Consider the following 23,820-nt stretch of genomic DNA (forward strand, 5'->3'; position numbering starts at 1 on the left):
GGAGACATTCGTTGTGCTTTGCCTTTTTTAGTGAACTGTCAATCAACCTCGCTTTGCATTGCTTCAGGTGTGTGCGCCAATCCAACCGAACTTGATCTGCCAGAAGGACGTTTTGCGCATGCGTGCACCACCACCCCTTCCTGGAAAGGTATACGGAACACCGTTGGTGTCAAAATAGGATTTCTACATTTCGTCTACACAACGTCTGTCACTGCATTACAATTTATTATTGTTGTTTTTATTTTTTAATCACTTCGGAACTACGGAGAGCTTCCGCCGTTTTTTAACACAGTCAATCCTCGAAGCAAAGTTAGTCTTCGAGCTGTGAGGCCTGCGCTAACCACTCGGTGTTGATATTGTTGAGGAATACAAATGTTTTCTTCCAGCAGTTGTTGCAAAGGGGATATAATAGCCAGACACACAGGATGGCCTCCGAAGCCGGTAAGACGTTTTCAAAAGTTTTGATATTGATCAATATTGATTTCAGAGGCTATTCGGGTTTTTTTTACATTCCCAAAACCCGTGTATTGATATGTTTAGTAGATATAATTCTTCCGGTCATGTGGTTTTACAGGGGGAAAAAGTATTTTATGTATGTCTATATATGTGTGTGTGTGTATGTATATATATGTATATATATATATATATATATATATATATATTTATATGTGTGTGTAACCCTTTCCGCTCGTTGGCGTGGTTGCTGCACCTCCGTGGCTCTGCGTTGTGGTTTTTTTTATTAGGTGTGGCGAACGGAGATGACCACGAAGCAGGGAGCGATTGTGGTGCTGACAGTCTCTTTATTCCCACTTCACATACAGGAAACAAAACTTCCGTTAATAATCGAATAAACTACTCGACATTACAGACAAAAATTACTTTGCGAAAATATAATAAAAGGATAGCAAATAAACGATTTACACAAAACAATCATATGAGGCCTAAATAAAGCCATTACTCAAGAGAAAACCGCCATGCTGCCTACCTTCACATACAGGAAACAAAACTGAAGTTCAGACAGCAAACAAACGGGGGATACTCATTGAGAAAGGCAGCCAAGAGGGGCCAAAGGAACAAAACGTGTTGCAGACAAACCACAGCGGCCCCTGCTGGCGCAATTAAGCGACTGGCTACATCCACCCCTTCTTTAACGGATGGCACCCTTGCCATCATAGAGAGGAAAATACAAAAAGAGATATGTATAAAAAATTATATGTACAAAAACCTCACAACAGTCTATCACGGTTCTCGTCAATAAAGGAAAACCTGACATACGAAAAGTGCAACTAAGGTGAATGACCTCCCACTACTCCTCTTGCTATGGCTCTCTGCCACAGCCTTCTACCCCTCGCTAACCTTAGCTGGTCTTCATCTGACCTCACTACCTGAGATTCAAGACTCAGCCTTTTAGGTGGAACTCTTTTTCTTGGGGGATTCCTCCTTGTCTCCACCTGTTCCTCCCAATCAATAGTGTCATCTTCCACATCCACATCCAATTCCTCCTCATGTCCTTCTTCTACCTCCTCCACACTGTCTCCAGCTCCATTGGAATCCTCTCCTCCAGCCGTCACTCCACCTCCTTGGTCCACCGGGAGGAACATACACTGGGTAAGGAGATTGCTGTGGACCACTCTTGCTGTTTCCCCACTCTCGGACCGAACAACATAGACTGGCATATTGGGTTGCTTTTTCACCACCACATATGGCTGGGCCTGCCATCTGTCCCCGAGTTTCTGCCGACCCTCAACGTGGCACACCTTCACCAGAACTCTGTCACCTGGTTCAAACACGTGGGACTTAGCTTTCTTGTCATAATGTGCCTTTTGTTGATCCTTGGCATTACGGGAAGCCTGGCTGGCTTGAGCATAGGCCTGAGACAAGCAGTCATGCAATGTTTGGACATACTCATTATAGTTACCAGAGCCTTCTGTGGTTGGGAGCCCAAAGACCAAGTCAATTGGAAGTCTGGGGTGCCTTCCAAACATCAGGTAGTAGGGCGTGTATCCCGTCGAGTCGTGTTGTGTACAGTTGTACGCGTGAGTCATCGCATCCACATACTCGTGCCAGTGATGTTTCAGCCTAGGCTCCAATGTTCCCAGCATGTTCATGAGGGTCCGGTTGAACCTTTCAGTGGCGCCGTTCCCCTGAGGGTGATAGGGGGTCGTGTGAGTTTTGGCGATCCCCATGACCTTGCAAAGCTCCTTTACAACAGCACTCTCAAAGTTGCGACCTTGGTCTGCGTTCAACTTTGTTGGGAAGCCAAAGCGACAAAAGAAGTTTTTCCACAGCACTCTAGCCACAGTTGTCGCCTTTTGGTCTTTGGTTGGGTATGCTTGTGCGTAACGGGAGAAATGATCAGTTACAACGAGGACATTCTCGATACCACCTTTTGCTTTATCCAAGGTCAGAAAGTCCACACACACCAGCTCCATGGGTGCGCTGCTGTGGATACTGACCAAGGGGGCCCTTAGTCCAGCTGTTGGGGTCTTCCTGAGACAACATCTTTCACATTTTTCACACCATGTTTTGACCTCCTCGAACATTTCTGGCCAATAAAATCGTTCCCTGATCATCTGGAGTGTTCTGTCACATCCCAGATGTCCAGAGTCATCATGTAGAGCAGTCATGACTGACACTTGCAGGTTTTCTGGCAACACCAACTGCGCCACTATTCCCCTGCGACACTTTTTGATGGTGCGATACAGAATTCCATCTTTGACCACCAACCTCCCCCACTCCTTCAAAAGAAGGTCCCTCTTCTTGTCACCAAACAGCTGTTTGGTTTCCTATTCCGGCTTTTGAAGAACAGGACCGGGCCAACAACAGGATCTTCCTTCTGTCCTTGACTGAGTTCCTGCTTTGTCATTGGTGGCAATGCTTCAGTTCCCACGCCATAGTATGCCTCATCTGGCACGTCCAATTCAGGTTTTGACAAATAAGCTGCTGATTTGTCAGGCATGTTGGTTTCCTCATCCCCCGGACCACTCTGACCAGCACTAGCTTGTACAAGCTGAGGACAGGTTTGCAAGACCTGAGTTACCTCCTGATTGGACATCCGAGAAAAAGCATTAGCATTGGCATTGTTCTTTCCTCTTCGGTATTGGACGTCAAAGTCAAATGCCGCCAGTGCTGACACCCACCTCTGCCCGGTAGCATCCAGCTTTGCAGATGACATCACATACTTCAGGGGATTGTTATCAGTGAGGACAGAAAACTTGCGCCCATAGAGATGGTCATAGAACTTTACAGTCACAGCCCATTTGAGTGCCAAGAATTCGAGTTTATGAGCAGGGTACCTTGTCTCCGCTGGGTTCAAACTCCTGCTAGCATAGGCAATGGCCTTCTCTTCACCATTCTGAACTTGTGCCAAAACAGCACCAAGTCCTCCTCCTGAAGCATCCGTCTGGAGCACAAATGCCAGATTGTAGTCAGGGTAGCCAAGTACCGGGGCAGTGGTAAGACTGTCCTTTAAGGCTTGTAAAGCCTCCTCGCACTCGACCGTCCATAAAAATAGTGGCTCTGGCCCTGAGCTCTTCCGCTCACCCCGCTTCTTCTTCCTTGGATCACCTGTTGTAAGGCGGTACAACGGAGCGGCTAAGGCAGAGTACCCCTTCACATAGCGCCGGTAGTAGCCAGCAAATCCAAGGAATTGCAGCACTTCCTTACGGTTCATGGGCCTCTCCCAATGCTTGACCTTGGTGATCTTCTCTGGGTCAGTCCTGATTCCATTTGCTGACACCACATGACCCAAATACTGCACCTCTTTCCTAATGAGCTGGCATTTGGCCGGCTTAAGCTTGAGGCCATGTTCTTCTAGGCGACCAAACACCAGTTGCAACCTCTCCAAGTGCTCTTCAAATGTACTGGAAAACACTATCAAGTCATCCAGATATATTAGGAGGTGAGTGAAGTTCAAGTCACCGAAACAGCAAGTCATAAGTCTCTGAAATGTGGAGGGTGCATTTTGCAGACCAAATGGCATTCTATTGGCTTCAAACAGGCCCATGGGGGTACTGAATGCTGTTTTATGTTTGTCATGTTCCGCCACTTCTACTTGCCAGTACCCTGCTGTGAGGTTGAGTGTCGAAAAATACCTTGCTTGACCAAGAGCCTCCAGTGCTTCCTCTATACGAGGCAAAGGGAACGCATCCCTGGTGCTGCAGGAGTTAAGCTTGCTATAATCGATGCAGAGCCTTGGAGTGCCATCCTTCTTGGTCACTATCACCACAGGCGAAGCATATGGACTCTTACTCGGCCTAATAACTCCTGTCGACTCCATATCATTCAACAACTTCCATACATCCTGCCACTGAGAGGCGGAGATTTTGCGATATGGGAGCCGAAATGGCTTACAGTCCACCAAAGGGATCTCATGCTGCATTGTTTTTGTGTGGCCATAGTCCAGGGGGTGCTGGGAAAACACACTTTTATTTCTCTGAATCAGGTCTTTGAGAAGAGTGCGCTGGTGGTCACTTTCAACTGCAGCTTCACTTAGGTCCACCCCGCAAGCCGACACAACCTGCTCAAGGCTTATAGCTCCCCCCTTGACGGAGTCATCCTCCTGGCTGTCACTAAACTCCACCACCCTGCCCACCAGAACAGCATCTGCCAGATGAGTGTTTGGTTTTATCACAATGGCCTGCTGGGATAGGTTCATAACTCGGATGGGAGCGTAACCCCTGCTGACATTAGCAAGGACTTTAGCCACCAGAAGGTCTTGAGGGAGCTTTGGGACGGAAACTGTTTCCAGGAGGGCGGTATACGTTTTTCTTTTTGGGCCCCCTTTGATCTTGCACTTTAAATTTAGCTCATGTCCACCTGGAACGTGTATTCTTTGTCCAGCATACACAACAGCACACACTGATTTTGCTCAGGTTGAGTGTTCTCCACCTCCGACAAAACAGCGTACCATTCTGGGTGGCTTTCCTTTACCCACTGGAGGAATTGGCTGCCATCGGCTGCTTGAAGGTGGTCTCTGGACGCCCGAAGAACATTAGTTCCAATCAGCAGAGGGACAGAGGAACGGTATTGCGAGTCTGGAACAACAAAAGCTGGCACCTTATTAAACTCCTTTCCAAACATTTTAACTTTTATATTCAGGACACCATAGTGTGAAACCTTCTGACCTGCTGCACCCTCTGTGGGAACTTTAGAGGGTCTGAGTTTGGATTTTTTAAGGACAGGATGGGTACGCCAGTACTTGTGTGTAATGCTCGTGACCTGGGAGCCTGTGTCAAAGAGGGCCCTACACTCAACTCCATTGATCTCTACCTCTGCCTCATTTCTGGGTCCCACAAGGGGTGTGTCCACTACAACATTGTTGTCACTCTGTCGTGGGGGGTCTTGGTGTTCACCCATGGTTGCCCCAGCGACCATGGGGCCTAGGCGTTTAAAGACCGCACTGAGTGGGGAGTGTTCTCTTCTGAGCCCGTTGAGTGGATTTGAAGAGACACTGCTTGGTCTGTGTCAGGGAGAATTTCTCTACAAACCCTAGCTGTATGCCCTGACATCCCACACCTGTAGCAAACAACACCTGGGCTCGGTGTATTGTTCCTAGCAGGGGTCCGTGTCCTAACTGGGATCACAGGGGTCGAGGAGGCAAGTCTTGACTCAAGTTGAGACAACTTGGCCATCTGCTCTTCCTGGTTCAGAACTAATTTATTAACTGCTTCCATCAAATCTGATAATGCAGAGTTAGCCTTTATCTTGTCTTGCTTCGTCCCTCCTGCACCTTCAACTGCCACCTGCACCTGTGTGTGGGCTTTTCTCACACACAGTGGTGTGTGGAACGCCCGGTTTTCTTTAGCCAGGTTCCGCAACTCCGCTTGCAGTTCCCGGAAACTGAGAAGCCTGGGTTTCATTGGTGCGATCCTTGAGTACACCTCTGCATCTTGGAGCCCTCTCAGGAACTGGCGCACCAGTTTACTATCACGGTCAGGAAAAGGGTCACCACCTCTTTGACCTTCCTCCACTGTTCGCAACACTGCCTCTAAAGCAATTGCGAAGGAACAAGCGGTCTCGCCTGCCTTCTGGCTGCGCTCATAGAAGTTGGCCAGCGGGTCTAAAGGGCCTTGTGTGTCACCATACTCTGCTCTCAATTCCTCGAAGGCTTTCTCAGGGGTTTGTTCAAGGGCTGGGAGGTTGAGTACAAGCTTCCTGGCTTCGCCCCCTAAATGTCTGACAATCGTGGGAAAGCAAAGGTGCATCGGCAGCTCTAGGGCCTCAAAGAGATAATGCATGTCTCGGACCCAGTCCTCTATTAGCATTTTGCTTTCAGTGTTTCCTGTGAAGACTGGAACATTTTTCACCTGGTGAGTCTGCATAAAACCACCATAGGAAGTCAGTTGAGGTGTTGGGTTGGGCCTAGTATACCTCTCTGAGGGCAGGTGAGGTGGGCATGAATATGTGTATGCGTTGGAGGGCGGAGCAAATGTTGGGTGTCGTAGGGGAGCATCACGTATGTTGTGCACATGGTCCAAACTACTAATCAGTGTGGGACCTGGACCTGGGGTTGAGCTGTGGGGCACAGACGCAATGGTATAGAGTGGCCCTGAGGTGACGGGGTATGGCTGGCCAGGGGCTTCTGCATCCCTGATGTCTATAGGATAGTGAGTAAATGGTTGTGGCTGATGGAGGTGGTAAGCTGGTGCACTCTCTGAGTTTAATGGCAGCCGCATAACTGGTTCAGAATTATTCAAACTCCTCACTGTGTGTGGTGCTTGGACAACTTGTCTGTAGGTCTGCTCTGGGTTGATGGGGATGGTGATATGGTCCCTGTTTAAGTGCCCCATAGCAACAGCTTCTGGATGGATGGGGTACTGGTGACCTTGAGGTGAACTGGTTGTAGGTGTGTCTCCATCGGCCTGTCGCTGATACAGCCCTGTATCTTTTGTGGTTGGTGTGAATACCTGGTTGAGGTTCATCCTGGGCCTGCTGACCTGCACGGGTGCCCCCTCATCTATTGTGGGCCCGCGTGTGCGGTCAACTTGGTGACTTACTTGATAAGGTGACAGGGTTGGAGGTGGTGGGGTGGGTTGTGTCCATTGTCTTTGGTCGGCTGCTGGAGTGAAGGTCTGGTGTCTCTGCAGGTCATGCTGTGACCTGCTGCCAGCATAGGCGGGGGACATGGCGCTATTACCCTGACTGACTAATGGCCGGTTCACAGCGCTCGTGCTAGCTGCATCAGGATTCTGGCTCTGCTGCTCTAATGGTGCATGCGTGTGGGCAAACATGTTACTACTCTTCCTCCTGTATTTTTTTCTTCAACTTTGATCGTTTGTAAACAGCTGGTAAATGTAAACTTATGTTACAGTAATATCGAAAATTCAAAATTTGTACTTGAACAACTAGAAAAAGCAACTTTCAAATGGAACCAATACTCTCTACTGTTCACGGTTACACCATATAGTCACATATGATAATGAAACATTAATTGTGTTATTTCCACAATAAAAGGATATGTCACCAAATGTTCAAATTAATTGAAAGGGCAGTGAGGACTCCCTTGTCAACCGTCTTGGGACACCACAATCCGGGTCACGGCACCAAAGATGTAACCCTTTCCGCTCGTTGGCGTGGCTGCTGCACCTCCGTGGCTCTGCGTTGTGGTTTTTTTTTATTAGGTGTGGCGAACGGAGATGACCACGAAGCAGGAAGCGATTGTGGTGCTGACAGTCTCTTTATTCCCACTTCACATACAGGAAACAAAACTTCCGTTAATAATCGAATAAACTACTAAATATAATAAAAGGATAGCAAATAAACGATTTACACAAAACAATCATATGAGGCCTAAATAAAGCCATTACTCAAGAGAAAACCGCCATGCTGCCTACCTTCACATACAGGAAACAAAACTGAAGTTCAGACAGCAAACAAACGGGGGATACTCATTGAAAAAGGCAGCCAAGAGTGGCCAAAGGAACAAAACGTGTTGCAGACAAACCACAGCGGCCCCTGCTGGCGCAATTAAGCGACTGGCTACATGTGCATACAGTGAAGAAAATAAGTATTTGAACACCCTGCTATTTTGCTATTTCTCCCACTTAGAAATCATGGAGGGGTCTGAAATTTTCATCGTAGGTGCATGTCCACTGTGAGAGAGATAAACTAAAAAGAAAAATCCAGAAATCACAATGCATGATTTTTTAACAATTTATTTGTGTGATACAGCTGCAAATAAGTATTTGAACACCTGTGTATCATCTAGAATTCTGACCCTGAAAGACCTGTTAGTCTGCCCATTAGAAGTCCACCTGCACTCCATGTATCATCCTGAATCAGATGCACCTGTTTGAGGTCGTTAGCTGCATAAAGACACCTGTCCACCCCATACAATCAGTAAGACTTTAACTTGTAACATGGCGAAGACCAAAGAGCTGTCCAAAGACACCAGAGACAAAATTGTACACCTCCACAAGGCTGGAAAGGGCTACGGAGCAATTACCAAGCAGCTTGGTGAAAAAAGGTCCACTGTTGGAGCTATCATTAGAAAATGGAAGAAGCTAAACATGACGGTCAATCTCAATCGGAGTGGAGCCCCATGCAAGATATCACCTCGTGGGGTCTCAATGCTTCTAAGAAAGGTGAGGAATCAGCCCAGAACTACACGACAGGACTTGGTCAATGACCTGAAAAGAGCTGGGACCACCGTTTCCAAGGTTACTGTAGGTAATACACTAAGACGTCATGATGTGAAATCATGCATGGCACGAAAGGTTCCCCTGCTTAAACCAGCACATGTCAAGGCCCGTCTTAAGTTTGCATATGACCATTTGGATGATACAGAGGAGTCATGGGAGAAAGTTTTATGGTCAGATGAGACCAAAATAGAACTTTTTGGTCATAATTCCAATAAGCGTGTTTGGAGGAAGAAGAATGAAGAGTACAATCCGAAGAACACCATCCCTACTGTGAAGCATGGGGGTGGTAGCATCATGCTTTGGGGGTGTTTTTCTGCACATGGGACAGGACGAGTGCACTGCATTAAAGAGAGGATGACTGGGGCCGTGTATTGTGAGATTTTGGGGAACAACCTCCTTCCCTCTGTCAGAGCATTGAAGATGGGTCGTGGCTGGGTCTTCCAACACGACAACGACCCGAAGCACACAGCCAGGAAAACCAAGGAGTGGCTCCGTAAGAAGCATATCAAGGTTCTAGCATGGCCCAGCCAGTCTCCAGACCTGAACCCAATCGAAAATCTTTGGAGGGAGCTCAAACTCCGTGTTTCTCAGCGACAGCCCAGAAACCTGACTGATCTAGAGAAGATCTGTGTGGAGGAGTGGGCCAAGATCCCTCCTGCAGTGTGTGCAAACCTGGTGAAAAACTACAGGAAACGTTTGACCTCTGTAATAGCAAACAAAGGCTACTGTACCAAATATTAACATTCATTTTCTCAGGTGTTCAAATACTTATTTGCAGCTGTATCACACACATAAATTGTTAAAAAATCATGCATTGTGATTTCTGGATTTTTCTTTTTAGTTTATCTCTCTCACCGTGGACATGCACCTACGATGAAAATTTCAGACCCCTCCATGATTTCTAAGTGGGAGAAATAGCAAAATAGCTTAATATAGCAAATACTTATTTTCTTCACTGTATATATATGTGTATATATGTATATATTGTAGCCAAATCTAGTTTTTAAATAATTGTCTTTGAGCTAGGGTAGATGAGTATCAGGTCAAGCTATGACCTGTACCAGTAAAGGGTCAGTTAACAGATGGTCAGGGCACAATATTCTGTGTTGTGTTTCTTCCTCTTATCTTTGCAGAGCTCATTGGGGGAGAACCAAAAGGCCAGGAGGGTCTTAGGTATTTACGATCATTTACCCAGGAGGCAATAAAGATAACGGGGTGAAGGAGGAAGTATCTGGTCCGGGAACGGGATCCTGGTCCATTCCCCACACATCCCCCCAACTCCACCCCATCTAAGGAGATCTACAAAAAGCCCTGGGATGCAAGAATCGGGAGTGACTTTCCTTCTTATCGTCGGGAGGTTGCAGGCGGACATTGGAAGAGAAACTCAGCCCAGGATCCTGTGTTTTTGTGAAATTATTCTGTCTGACCAATTATACAATACATAGTGTTAACTTTTACTAGTGTGTGAGTTTTATTCCTTCTCATAAGTGGAGATTAACGAATATGCTTGGTTAGATGAAATTTACTTAAACAAGTGGTCTTGGAGGCCTCAATTAGGTTGCAGAGAATTTCTTCTACAACAATATATATGTGTGTGTACATACATATATATATATATATATATGTATGTACAAGGAGCTCGAAAGTATTTCGATTGAAAAAACGATCATTCTATTCATGATAAAATGTATATTATATAAAGTATATACGTACTTTAAATCAAAATCTAAAAGCAGTCCTTTCCGCCGCCAGTCGGCAGCAGTGTGTAGTCACGGATGCCGTATATCTCCGTCGAAGAAAAAGGCAGAAGTGAGCATCGCCGCTGCAACAACGCGAGGCGGACGTCATTAAACATTAAAATAGACATTAAAATGTTGAAAGAGTCGATCAGGGAGCGACTATTGGTGGCAGCCGATGAAATATTCGTACTGTTGGAAAGAACGATGGCGTCCTACGAGGAGGAACTTTCTCGAACGAGAGAGGAGAATGAGCGCCAACGGCGACAACTGGAAGCTGTTAACAAGACTCGGTTTGTGCTCCAGGTTGAAGGTATCGGTACACGCCCTACTTCTAGCGGTGTCTAGCAGTGTGGTACATTTACGGAGAGTACTTGAACCAGATTGAAGAGATTGTTTCCCCCAGAAAATCACAGTGTTGCAAATGTGCAATCCAAGATGGCGGCCAACGTACACTGAGCAAGGCGAACAAGATGGCGTCTGTGGTTTAACGAGTCATCCCACAGCAGGAAGGAATGCGGCGGACTAAGCAATACATAGAATGTCTGAGCTCCAGTGTGTTTGTGTCTTGCAGGCCCCCAGCGGGTGGTTGGTCATCAAGAAGAACGTCCCGCTTGGCCTCAGGGGAGCGCCACGTTGGAGCAGGAGGATCCCCAGCCCCCCCACGTTAAAGAGGAAGAGGAGGAGCTCCGACTCACTCGGGAGGGAGAGTGTCTTGTCAGGTCAGATCTGATGGTTATCTGTGTGAAGACGGAAGACAACGAAGAGGAAGCGGAAGCAGGCATTCTCTTGGCGCCGCTGTCAGATGGCGACGACACAACCGAGGATGAAGACAGGGACGACAGCAGCGATGCTGACTGTGAAGGCGATATGACGACTGACGATGCGCACACCGAGTGCTCAGAGAAGAAGATGGGTGAAGAACGTCTGACCTGCTCAGTTTGCGGCAAAAGGTTTTCCAAAATGGGCGATTTGACTCGACACACGAGGACGCACACGGGAGAAAAACCTTTTGGATGCTCGCTTTGCGGTGAAAGGTTTGCTCGAAAGGTGTCGTTGATGACGCACATGAAAACGCACACGGGGGAAAAACCTTTCAGTTGCTCCATCTGTGGCGATAAGTTTGTACAGAGTTCCACCTTGAGTACGCACATGAGGACGCACACGGGAGAAAAACCTTTTGGTTGCTTGGTTTGCGGCGACACGTTTGCTCAGAGGGCCAGCTTGAACGGACACATGAGGACGCACACAGGAGAAAAACCTTTCTGTTGTGTGTTTTGTGGGAAAGGCTTCTCTGGGAAGAGCAACATGAATGTGCACATGAGGACGCACACGGGAGAAAAACCCTTTTGTTGTCCCGTGTGTGGTAAAATTTATTCTCATAAGAAAAACCTGACGGCACACATGTTGACGCACAATGGAGAGTGAGCCTTTTCCTGTCCTGACAAGGTCAGTCTGGTAGGTTGAGGACAACGTGGATGGAAGCGTTTTTTTCATCTTTTATCTATCTTCTAAAGTCTTCTATTACATCACACCTGACTTGTTCTCCACCCGTTCCATCCTGCCTGCACACGCTTCTTCACCTCCTTTTCACCATCTCCATTCTTCTGGACTGTTGACCCCAGGCACTTCACATTCTCCACATTCTTTATCCACCCGGGTCCCTCTCCTTTCCAGGGCAAACCTCCACTCCTCTAGCATCTCCTCCACCTGTTCCCGACTCTCACTCCAAATCCCAATGTCATCTGCAAACATCATAGTCCATGGGGATTCTTGTCTCAGCTCATCTGTCAGCCTGTCCATCACCATAGCAAACAAGAAAGGCCTCAGAGCTGATCCCTGATGCAGTCCCACCTCCAGCACATCTTACCCCTGTCTTCCAGTCCTCATACATGCCCTGCACCACTTTAACATACTTCTCTATCACTCCAGACCTCCTCATACAATACCACAGTTCCTCTCTAGGCACCCTGTCCTAGGCTTTCTCCACATCTACAAAAACCTTCTCTGTACTTCTCTATGAACATTCTTAAAGCAAATACTGCACCTGGAGTACTCTTTGTTGGCATGAAACCATACTGCTGCTCCCAGATGCTGACTTCTGCCCTTAGTCTAGCTTCAACTACTCTTTCCATATCTTCATGGTATGGTTCATTAGCTTTATACCTCTGGAGTTGCCACAGCTCTGCACATCACCCTTGTTCTTCAAAATGGCCACCAACACACTTCTCCATTCCTGCGGCATCTTCTCACCACCAACATCCTATTGAACAACCCGGTCAGGAACTCTACTGCTACCTCTACCTCCATACCTCCACAGCTAGACCATCAGGACCAAGTGCCTTCCGCTCTTCACTCTCAGACGTAACAATAACTACAAGGACATACATAATAATAAACACCTGAAAACAATGATAAACATAAACAATGATTACAACGTTGTGTTCCTTCAATGCATTAAGCCAACAGTAAGAAGCCATAAATAACTGTACAGTTGTTGACTCATGTGGACAACATGGATGGGGGGGTCCTCACGTGGACATCACATAATTAGTTGCTATATTACTGCAATAAAATCAATTGCATGCATTTGAAATAAAGGCTCTGTAAAATGGGAGCCCTTGGTCTTCCTCAGCTTGAACAATCTGCAATTCCGCCACGAGGTAGCAGCATCGTGACGCTCAACAGCCGAAAATCTCAACCGAAGAAGAAAAAGGCGGACGTTAGCAACTCTGTTGCGAAACGCGAAGCGAAGAGAGGAGGACGACATAGAAAATGTTGAAAGAGTTGGTGAAGGAGCGACTCTTGGCGGCAGCCGATGAAATATTTGCGCTTTTTGAAAGAACCATAACGTCCTACGAGGATGAATTTTCTCGAACGAGAGAGGAGAACGAGCGACATCGACAACAACTGGAAGCTGTTAGCAAGACTCAAGTTGTGTCTAGAGATGAAGGTATGTTTGCACGTTGTATTTAACGGAAACGACACGAGCTACTTCTGTTTCTTAAATCACAGAAGTGTCAATATATCATCCAAGATGGCGGCCAGCGTACTATTGCAACTGAGCTAGGACGGTGAACAAGATGGCGGCCTGAGGGGCTGTGGCTTCCCTGTGTGGAAGATTTGCAATAACACAGATATAGCAATGTACACCTCAGAGATTTATTTTTGGAGTGTGTCTGCGTATGGATAGGTTAATTGGGAAAACAACCATGTCATCTTAGTAAGATCTTCTTGAAATATTCAGGAATAAAATTTTTAAAACATTAAAACATTTTTAAGGTCAATATGAGAAACAAACAACAAAAATGAGAGGGAGAGAGAGCAAGAGAGAGCCCAAAGAGGAGGAAGAAGAAGGCTGGGGTGGGTTACAATATTATGGAACTAAAATAGAAATATTTTGGGAAGAAAATGTCCAGAAATGATTGAAGAAGGAAATTGCAAGACTTTATATGTGGATATCTTTGAAAATAAAAAAGGCTACTATGCTAATGTTAACAAAAATGCCAGTTATGCTAGCAATGCTAACTTTAGCATGTTTACATGCAGCATAATAATGCTAGGTGCTCATATGTGGCTACGGAAAATGGCTAAAAATGCTATGCTAATGTTAGCATGGGGAAAGAATGAATTTTGGGGATTTTGAATCACCCCAAATCACTCCTTCCATATTCTGTTTCTGACAATTCCTTAAAATTTCATCCAAATCCAAGCAGAACCTTTCGAGTCATTTTGAAGACAAAAACACAACCGGAGGTAACAAACGAAAAGCGCCCGGACCGTCCAGCCATTGGTCGGCGTGTCGTGACGCTCCCAGCATTTCTCTGTATTGTTTGTGTCCCGCAGATGTCCAGCAGCCGATTGGTCGTCCCGCTCAGCCGCTGGGAGGGAGCTCCGCTTTGAAGCCCCCCCACATTAACACAGCAAATTCAGAAGTGTTAAATCAACTCCTAGGGAGTTAAATTCAACACTTTGAAAGTGTCTATATTGGTCCACACTAAATCGAGTTAAAATAACACTTTTGAAAGTGTTAAACAGTTAACACTGTGACAGAGTTGGATCAACACTCTCAATAGTTGAAATTTAACACCCATCAGTGTTGAATTTACCTAACACTAGTGTGTAGTGTCAAAAATTAACACTATCATTGTGTTGTTTTAACACTGAATAAAATTCAAATTATACTAACACTATGGATAGTGTTAAATATTATACTACTACTACTGCTCATAATAATAATAATATTGATGTTAATGTTAATATTAATATTAATGATAATAATAATGTTGTTATTATCATCATTATTGTTGTTAATAATAATAATAATAATGATAATAACAACAACAACAATAAAATTTACAAAGAAAACCACACAAGTTGCAGTTTGAATCACCTGTATTTCAAACAAGCACACCACATTAACAACAGCACTGGCTTTGCAATAACCACAACACAGGTCACACAATATGACAATGTGGCACTATGTATGTTTTTTCACACAATATGACAATGTGGCACTATGTATGTTTTTTCACACATCTCATTGGAAAACTGTTTGTCATAGGGCCTGTAATAAATCAACTCCTTAACTGGAAAAACAGAAAATGAATCTGCTCTCTCATTGATACAGTATGCACTGAAATGATCATCAAAATAAAGAGTGTCCACTCTGCAAGTCAAAATAAAAGCTTGCTCATCATGTATTATGATGTTGGTGACCTTTCTGAAAACAGGAACTTCCATATTTGTTCCAGTACAAACAAACATACCAGTCTGGTATTCTGTTCCATAGTTCTTCACCCAATTAGTGGTTGACACTTCACAGTATGCATTTTCATCAAAAACAGAACTTAAAACATCACCTCCTTCCAAGCTATCAATGGTTTCTTTCTTCACTGGACCAAACTCAAATCTCTGAAAATTAAAATTCTCCCAGTGGTAAGCTAGCTGTCTCTGGTGTTGTTTCACCAGTGCTTTTGTGATGTTTTTGAAATTTTTCACTGATCTTTTAAAAAAATTATGTTTTGCCTCGAACCTCATGCACCATACGTGAAGGAGTGGACCTATTTTTCTAATACAACGTGGATAATGTAGCATGAAATGATGCTTTGGAATCAATCTTTTCTGTGAAAACAAAGACTGAAATAGCTTGTGGTGGTCCTTAATCAAGTGCTTCAAATAGTATGTCATACCGTTAGTTACAATAGGTGAAAATACAATATTCACAATCTGAATCAAGAGGAGGAGCAGATTCCAGTAACAGTTATTTCTTTCCAATACATCACCAAAAATAAGAGGAGTATTTCTCACAAGACACCACGACTGAATTGCATTTAGACCAAGGTCCTTGCTAGCATCATCCATTTTCAACCCTCTTTCTCTTTGGACTATCCTGGTAGGGTGTGCTGGTGGAAGATCTCCGGGACTGAGCTGCAGTGTTGCGCTGAACCGTTTTTATCCTCCAGGCCAAGTACCCAGATCCACTCTGTGGGTCATAGAAGTGTTCCTGTAATATTAAAAACATTAAATTGTAGAGTAAGTTCAGACCACATTACTACTCCATAAATTGATATACAAGCTTTTCATTTATAAACTTACATATCCATTGTCTGAGTATGGATCTCTGAGGCTGGGAAACAGAGAGATGATGCCCAAAGCGTATTTACTTCGCACAGAGACAGGTGGGCTCCTCCTGAAAGATAAACATGACATTACTACTACAGTTCCTTCAGTGCTTACAAATGTTACTGTTGTTAGTGTCACTGAGTTTAAGTCTCTTTCAAATAGTTTTTTTTAATCAGTTTTTGTATCATGTTTTAGCCATTTAGTATTTATCTCTTTCATAGGAGAAAATAAATAATAAGTTGCTTTACTAATATGCAATGTTCTAAAATAAGTGTGCTGTTAAAAAAAAAATCTGTAAAGTATAAATATGAACAATGAAGTCTTACCCATGACTTTCAACCATGTCGGCCACAAGAAGGTTTACCAACTGTCTCCTTGTGCTATCCATCAATGTTTTCATTTTATCATATTCATCCAAAATAATCTGTCCACCCGGTTTGTCCTTCAGAGCATCTCTCACCATCTAAAACATAAAGAATCATAAAGCAAATTAGCAATTATATCCATCACGATCATCATTATGTCCAACAACAAAAAAAGTTTGACACAGTTCTACTGCACAATATATTTGTGTGTGATATTTGATAACTAAGACCTCTTTTGCCGATTTCCGTTCAGCATGGGTTCTCTTCCCTCCATTTGTCCGAACAATCACTGTTGCATCAGATGAATCAGAGGATACTGGCACGGAGTCTTCTGACACTGACACAGATGAGTTGTCTGACATGGGTGACTCCAACGAAGTATATGAAAGATCATGATGAAGCACAACTGTAAACAGTAAAAGAAAAATGTATACACAAAATGAAAAAATAATTAGTTCTCCACAATACTCTATTGACGATCCACTCCTGACCTCACAAGCCTGAGTCTCACCTGTTGACTTAGTTGCCACCCTAACAGTAAGGTTCCCTGCTTGCAAAAGCTCCTCAAACACATCTGCATCGACTTCTGTCCCTGATTCATCTGTCAAGTGCAGCTCAGTCTCAAGTGGAAGATCTAGCTTATGAATGACTGATAAAAAAATATTAAATTTAGAGCAATGGAAAAATTATGATAAACAGAAATTTTCTAAACTTCTTTTCCCCAACATTTTAGATCAAGGGCACACAGGGCATTACCATTAGCTATCATAAACATAACTCCATAATATGAGACATTTACATATCACATAAATTCAGTAGATATTATAGCAATGAGTCAATTTACACAAACATTCTGGGCTCTATTAAAAGTGATGCCAACCTTTCTGAAGAAATGTGTTGAAGTCATCATAGCCATCCTCAGTCTCAGCCACTTTGACATACTTCTGCGTTTCTCCAAATCTCACCTTCACCAACATGATGTACTATAGAAAAACATAGAAGAATAGACATCCACACTACATCATCATTTACAGTATGTTTACCGTGGATGTGGAGAAACATGAAGATTTGGCCTTGCCTGAGTTCGACCGTCTGAGTATTTGTTTTGATTTTTTAAGTGTTACTCACAAGTCATGCCAACTAGTCTCCACCCCGACAACGGGGTCCAGCACAATGACACTGTTACTAAAGCTCAGCCTGCCTGCTATCATGACGGCTAACCTGGTTCTCCTGCCAACAACACCGACACTTACCCATAAACACAAAGACACATGATCAACTCGTCTCTAATTAGTTTGGCAAAATAACGTCAACTGAAGGCACATGACAGCGACATTATTGTTCATATGCATAGATAGCTAAAACACTGTAACTTTAAAGTTAAAAACTCACCGGCATTTCAGACGTTTATTATTATGGCCGCAGCTGGGGGGTGGGGGGTGTGTGTGACTCCGGTAACTTTATTAGCTGCGGCTAACGTTAGATTGAGAAGCTAACGTTAAGAATAAGCTTTTGTTAAGTCCCAAAAGTTAAAAATAAATAAAATACAATAAAATAAAATAATTAAATAAACTACTCCTCCCTGTAAGAGCAGAGCTCTGTGTGGCTGGCGTGGTGGTCCGGTGCCTCAGGCCTAAGGCAGCAACATGCTACCCGGCTCACAGAGCTAGCCTGACTTTTAGCAATAGCAGCAGTCTCTGGGCAGGCGGGAGCTCAACCCCCCGGCCCAGCCCCGGCTCTCTAACCTTACTCCATCGCTTGATATTTTCATCGAAACTAGACCATAGCTAATTAATTGCCATAAGCGCACTTCGATGGCCTACAGATTTTCCGACAGAGAATATTCTGTTAATGTGATGCCTCATGCTCGTGCTACACCATTTTAGCTAGCTTTAACCTCTTACAAAAAATGTGCAGTTATATACCGTGTTATCCAAACGTGTAGCCTAAGCAAGCTGTGTATATTCATCAACACTGATGTGCAAAAGGAACATTAATGCACCCTTAAAAAATAGCATACAACAGCTAACCTTAACATTGGACTTAGCCTACCTTGTTAGAGCTATAGACAGGACTCCGCGACACTTATCGACACATATAAAATACTTACTGAAAAGATACTCCGTGAAGTCTGGAGGTAAAGTCGTCCTCTGCTGACCGTGCTCGAGTCTCCAAGTCGTCCCGCCCTTTAGACAAACACGTCACAGATCCGTTGGAATTCTGGGAGCAACACTGTTAAGTGTTGATTTTAAAATCAACACTTAACAGTGTTGCTTGGATTTAACTCCCTGGATTAACACCAACTCTTTTGAGGAATTAACTCTCACATAGTTGAATTAAACTAAGCAAGTGTTAAATTAACACTGTATTTTTAACATACAACACCAACACTGGAAATCTAACACTTTTGATTTTGCTGTGAAGGAGGAAGAAGAGGGCGAAGGTCTTGTCGGGTCGGAGGAGGCCTCTCTTACCAAGTTGCTGCTGACCGTGAAGACGGAAGACCACGGTGACGAACCGCAGTCAGACGGCAAGGATGACGACATGGACGACCCCCACCAGTCGCTGAGTAGCGGCACGGACGGTGAAGGCGATACGAGTGGCAAACGCTCGGAGCGCTCCAAAAGGCTGATGGTTAAAAAACGTTTTACCTGCTCGGTCTGTGACAGAAGCTTTTCTTTTAAGAGGGATTTGAACCGACACACGAGAACGCACACGGGAGAAAAACCCTTCAGTTGCTCGGTGTGTGAGGAGCGATTCGCTCGAAAGTCGTACATGGTGTCGCACGTGAGGACACACACGGGGGAAAAACCTTTCAGTTGCTCAATTTGCGGCGGCAAGTTTGTGCAGAGTTCCACGCTGTCGAGACACATGAGAGCGCACACGGGAGAGAAACCTTTCAGTTGCTTATTTTGTGGCAAAAGCTTCTCTTGCAAGAGTAACATGAACGTACACATGAGAATACACACCGTGGAAAAACCTTTTCGTTGTTCACTCAGCGCTAAGATGTATTCCCATGAGAAGACTTTGGCAGCACACTTGTTGACACACAGCGCAGAATAAGGCTGTCCTCGTCTTCATCGCGTCTTCCACTTTGGCGCTCTGATTGGTCGAGGACAACCTGGACTAAATGATCATGAATGACTCCAATAAAAACCATGAAATGAGCTCAGCTCTGGTGTGGAGTGGACTTTGTCACGCCAAAGGCGTGTGGTGATGCCAAGCCCTGCATCTGTCTGGAATAGTTGGTATATAATAGTATACGTATAGTATACGTATAGTTTACATATTTGGGGGACTAATTAGGAGAACATTTTTGTGTTGTCTCAGGCATTTATCTTATAGGAGTGGGATGACATCATATGTTGATTGAATTGATATTCCTGATCACAAAGTCTTGTCTCGTTACGATTTTGATTTGATTGGCTTGAATTCTGAGGCCTGCACTGCAATCAACACGAGACCTCATTTGTCTCTTGATCATTTTTGTCATTTTTTTCACTCTTTCTAAAAGCAAGCTTGTGGGATCCCGGTGGACATTAGCCTTCAGCATAAGAACACGGATTTTGATGACTTCCTCACATTAAGCTCAACTGATGACCTGAAAAATCTTTGCATGCACGCCGTACCCAAGTGATGCAGTGTGCAGTTGCAGAACTCTCATAAAGGAACATCCATGTTTGAAGGAACCAGGATCTTTCAATGGTCTCTATGATGGCAACATTACAGAGGCAGAGTTCTACAACTTAAGGTTAATTATCTAAAGCACAAGAGTCCTGAAGCTAATAAACCAGCTATGAATGTTAAAAAAGCCAGGAAGCTGAAGTTAACATTTGGTGACTTGGTGACTTTGTCCCTTTATGACAACGCACACGGGAGAAAAACCTTTTAGTTGCTCAATTTGTCACGAAAGATTTTCTCGGTGGTCAAAGCATGGCGTCGCACAGGAGAACGCACACAGATGTAAAACCTTTCAGTTGCTCCGTTTGTGGCGAACGATACTCCCAGAAGGCAAGCATGGCATTACACATGCAAACGCACACAGGGGAAAGACCTTTCAGTTGCTCCTTTTGTGGTTATAAATCTACGGAGAGCTCCACTTTGACCACACACGAGAGGAAAACGTTCCCCTTGCTCCGTCTTTTCTCCAACCAACCGTAATGTGAGCGTGTGTAACGAGAGCCAGCTGGCGCAGCTTCGTGGAAGTGCGACGGTCAATCCCACGGCTTGACACCGTAAGAGTCCCACTACGTAGATCGGAGTTGACATCTTATTTTTCACTTCAATGATCACGAAAAAGCCTTCGCGTTATGGCAGTTCCAGATGTTACTGCAAAAGAACGCCCGCACATAGTTTGAAAGACTATTGTCAATGGGCTAAGTGGTTAGCATGTAGGCCACACAGTCAGGAGATCGTGGGTTTTATTCTCTGTGTGGAGTTTGCATGTTCTCCCCGTGCATGCGTGGCTTTTCTCCTTCCTAAAATATGCTGGCCTCATTGGCAGGCGTGTCATTTGCATGGCGGTGCTATATACCCCCCAATATAATCACATCATTCTAATTGAATAAAAATAAACATTACATTATCTTGCATTACATATCTTGCATCTTGTTGACTTTATTTATTGATATCATTTGCCAGAAGTAGCATGTTTAATTATCCGGTAATGTAGCCCCCTCGCCCGCTGCATACTTGGTATTACCCCTTACTCCCCTAATGTTCGCTCTTCGGGGGGGGGGGGGGGGGGTGGCAGGGATGTACCGTGTAGGACCAATATCACTGTTGCTGACTTTGCTTCGACACTCTGTGTTGCCTCGCTCCCTTTTTTCTTCTATGGGTCCCATTTGCAGCTCGTCTTTAGTCCATCCCGTCACACGGTGGCAGTAGTGTGACGTCATGGATGCCAAGCAGCCGCAAGGCCCCATAGAAGAAAAAAAGCGGAAGTTGGAAACGCTGCTACCAAAACACTAAACAAAGGGGCATCCAGCAAAAAAGAAACATTTTAAGATTCCAGAATGTTAAAAGAGTTAGTGAGGGAGCGACTCATGGCGGCAGCTGATGAAATATTCGCGCTGTTTGAAAGAACGATATCTTCGTACGACGAGGAACTTTCTCGAACAAGAGAGAAGGAGCAATGCCGACGACAACTGGGAGCCGTTCGCAAGTTTGTGGTACACACGGAAGGTATGTTTACATGTTGGACTTCATCTGTCGCAAATGTACGGAGTCTACATCAGGAGTTGTTTTTAAATCACAGTCTACAATCAAAGATGGCGACCACCGTGTTTACCCACGCTAGTTTAGCTACTAATGCGAACAAGGTTGTTCCCAAAAGAAGTCACGAAGAGCCACAGTAGAGATGTGCAATTATGACCGAATCGTTCAAAGAGTTTACTGAATTGCTGGGTCACGTGACTTCACATCCGGTTGTTGTCACGGGCTCAAGGAGGTTAATCTTACAGCAGCAATTGGCCACTTGACTCTATTAGTGTTTTTCCAGCACATATTCATAAAGCTTGTTGTTTTGTGGTGAAATTGGCCTATTATTGGTAGAAAACTTGCATACTCGAGCAAATTTTTCTATTTCCTGCTGATATGAAGCATGTTTTAGCATAAAAATGTCCAAATGAACTAACATAGAAATGTAAGGCATTCAGAAGATGCCTTTAAAGACACTAGGATATGTAATATTCTACAGTGGCCAGTAGGGGTCAGTGATGTTACGGTAACATTGAGCTTCTGAGGCACAATGAGCCCCAACAGGGGCGCAACCCACACCAAGCTAAAGCTCAACTTCCTGTCCCCTGCAGATCAGCGGGACTTGGCTGAGTGAGAATCGATGTATTTATTCAAACGCTTCATCCCGCTGTCCTTGTCCTTGAATCCCAATAGACGAGGATGTGCAGAAGATGTGCCATAGAATATTTTACATTATTATAATATTTGACGTCTGAGTTGTGTTTGTGTCCTGCAGGCGTCCAGCAGCTGATTGGTCGTCAAGAAGAACGTGCCCGTCCGCTGCAGGGGGGGAGCTCTGCTTCGAAGCGGAAGGATCCCCAGCCCCCCCACAGTAAAGAGGAAGAAGAGGAACTCTGGGGGCCTAAGGAGTGTCTTCTCGGGTCAGAGGAGGCCGACCTCACCAAGTTGCCGCTGACTGTCGTCTGTGTGAAGACCGAAGTCCATGAAGAGAAACCACCAAGCAGCAGCCCACCACCACAGCACATGACAACAGAAGCCGACGGAGACCACAGCGGAGGCTCAGCAGCAGTTAGCCTCTTTGCTCCGCTGGCAGATTGTGAGGCTGAAGACGGGGACGACGTCCAAGAAGCTCTGAGCAGCGATACTGACTGTGAAGGCGTCACACGGAGTCACACGGACAACAAACACTCTGAATGCTCTCAAAAGAAGGCAGCGAAAAAACGTTTGACTTGCTCGGTTTGTGCGAAAAGCTTCTCTGATAAGTGTGACTTGACCCGACACATGAGGACGCACACGGGAGAAAAACCTTTTCCTTGTTCAGTTTGTGGTAAAAGATTCTCTGATAAGTCAAATATGGTGAAACACATGAGAACGCACACTGGAGAAAAACCCTTTAGTTGCTCAGTTTGTGGCGATAAGTTTGTGCAGAGCTCCACTTTGAACACCCACATGAGAAAGCACACGGGAGAAAAACCTTTCTGTTGCCCGTTTTGTGGGAAAACATTCTCCTGTAAGAGCAATATGAACGTGCACATGAGAACACACAAACTACAAAAATCTTTTAATTGCTCAGTTTGTGGTCAAATTAATTCTCGAGAGACAGCTTTGACAGCGCACATGTCGACGCACAGCGGCGAATAAATCACCTCAGGAATTCGTACAGAACTCGTACTCGTTAAGGCGTTTAGATTTCACATGTTCCGGTTCCGATTTTAAGATTTGTGAACAACGAAGAAATCATTTTTACTGTATACACAAGGTAATCGTGACAAATGTGTCTGTACCTTTAATGGGCGGGGCTTGGGAAGTGACGTATCGCACGTCACGCGCAGGAGTGTGAGAGTGGATGAAAACCGGCTTGGCGTGGGTTGTAGCCGACAGCGGTTCTCGCGTTTCTGCTGTTTCATGAAGCGGTTGAAGTGCATCGGCGAGTCTCTCCTTCACCTCAACCAGGGGCGTTACAGGATTACCCAAGATGGCGTCCAGGTCTACACTTTTGGTCGTTGAAAGAGGACGGAGAACAAGATGGCGGCTTGTTTGGAAGTCTCAAATGTTTATTTATTTGAATTAGTGCTGTCAAAATTATACATTAACAGCGGAAAGTGATGTATCGCATCAACAGAGAACAAAAATCATATTAGCTGTTTGATTATGTCATTTTAATCAATTATTCCATAATTAAAAGCAAAAGTAGAATAACACCACTATAATAAATCTAAACCGAGGAATGTACTAATGTAATAAAACTGCAAA

At 44.7% G+C, this 23,820-nt stretch overlaps 2 protein-coding genes across 3 annotated transcripts; one reads left to right on the plus strand and one right to left on the minus strand.

Annotated features, from left to right (window-relative positions):
- Window positions 1-160: 160 nt before the first annotated feature.
- Window positions 161-23,820, plus strand: LOC131127778 (uncharacterized). Its single transcript, XM_078789266.1, has 7 exons — window positions 161-441; window positions 10,953-11,802; window positions 13,222-13,331; window positions 16,622-16,746; window positions 18,793-19,306; window positions 21,376-21,552; window positions 22,343-23,820. The coding sequence occupies exons 1-7, from the start codon at window positions 426-428 to the stop codon at window positions 23,206-23,208; spliced, it is 2,658 nt and encodes an 885-aa protein (XP_078645392.1). The 5' UTR covers window positions 161-425; the 3' UTR covers window positions 23,209-23,820.
- On the minus strand, window positions 14,891-18,596 carry LOC144898264 (uncharacterized). Of its 2 annotated transcripts, XM_078789581.1 has the most exons (7): window positions 18,479-18,596; window positions 17,249-17,351; window positions 16,880-17,017; window positions 16,599-16,774; window positions 16,330-16,466; window positions 15,977-16,070; window positions 14,891-15,884 (listed from the first exon to the last, which is right to left on the minus strand). In XM_078789581.1, the coding sequence occupies exons 2-7, from the start codon at window positions 17,343-17,345 to the stop codon at window positions 15,735-15,737; spliced, it is 792 nt and encodes a 263-aa protein (XP_078645707.1). In that variant the 5' UTR covers window positions 17,346-17,351; window positions 18,479-18,596; the 3' UTR covers window positions 14,891-15,734. The 2 variants fall into 2 exon arrangements, with proteins under 2 accessions (XP_078645707.1, XP_078645708.1); XM_078789582.1 differs by lacking the exon at window positions 16,880-17,017 and having other exon boundaries at window positions 18,479-18,595.

The sequence above is a fragment of the Doryrhamphus excisus genome, linkage group LG3 (genome assembly GCF_037039965.1).
Source record: "Doryrhamphus excisus strain RoL-2023G ecotype Guam linkage group LG3, RoL_Dexc_Guam_v1.1, whole genome shotgun sequence".
Taxonomy (NCBI): Eukaryota; Metazoa; Chordata; class Actinopteri; order Syngnathiformes; family Syngnathidae; genus Doryrhamphus; species Doryrhamphus excisus.

Bases quoted from the DNA above. Each gene is read 5' to 3' on its own strand.
- LOC144898264 (XM_078789581.1), bottom strand. From the start codon at position 17,345: ATGTTGGTGAAGGTGAGATTTGGAGAAACGCAGAAGTATGTCAAAGTG. The intron at 16,775-16,879 runs GTGAGACTCAGG...TACTGTTTACAG, and splicing joins GGTGGCAACTAAGTCAACAG to TTGTGCTTCATCATGATCTT. The intron at 16,071-16,329 runs GTAAGACTTCAT...TTTATCTTTCAG, and splicing joins GACATGGTTGAAAGTCATGG to GAGGAGCCCACCTGTCTCTG.
- LOC131127778 (XM_078789266.1), top strand. The intron at 13,332-16,621 runs GTATGTTTGCAC...ATTTCCGTTCAG, and splicing joins AGTTGTGTCTAGAGATGAAG to CATGGGTTCTCTTCCCTCCA. The intron at 19,307-21,375 runs GTAACATGAACG...AAACATTTTAAG, and splicing joins CAAAAGCTTCTCTTGCAAGA to ATTCCAGAATGTTAAAAGAG.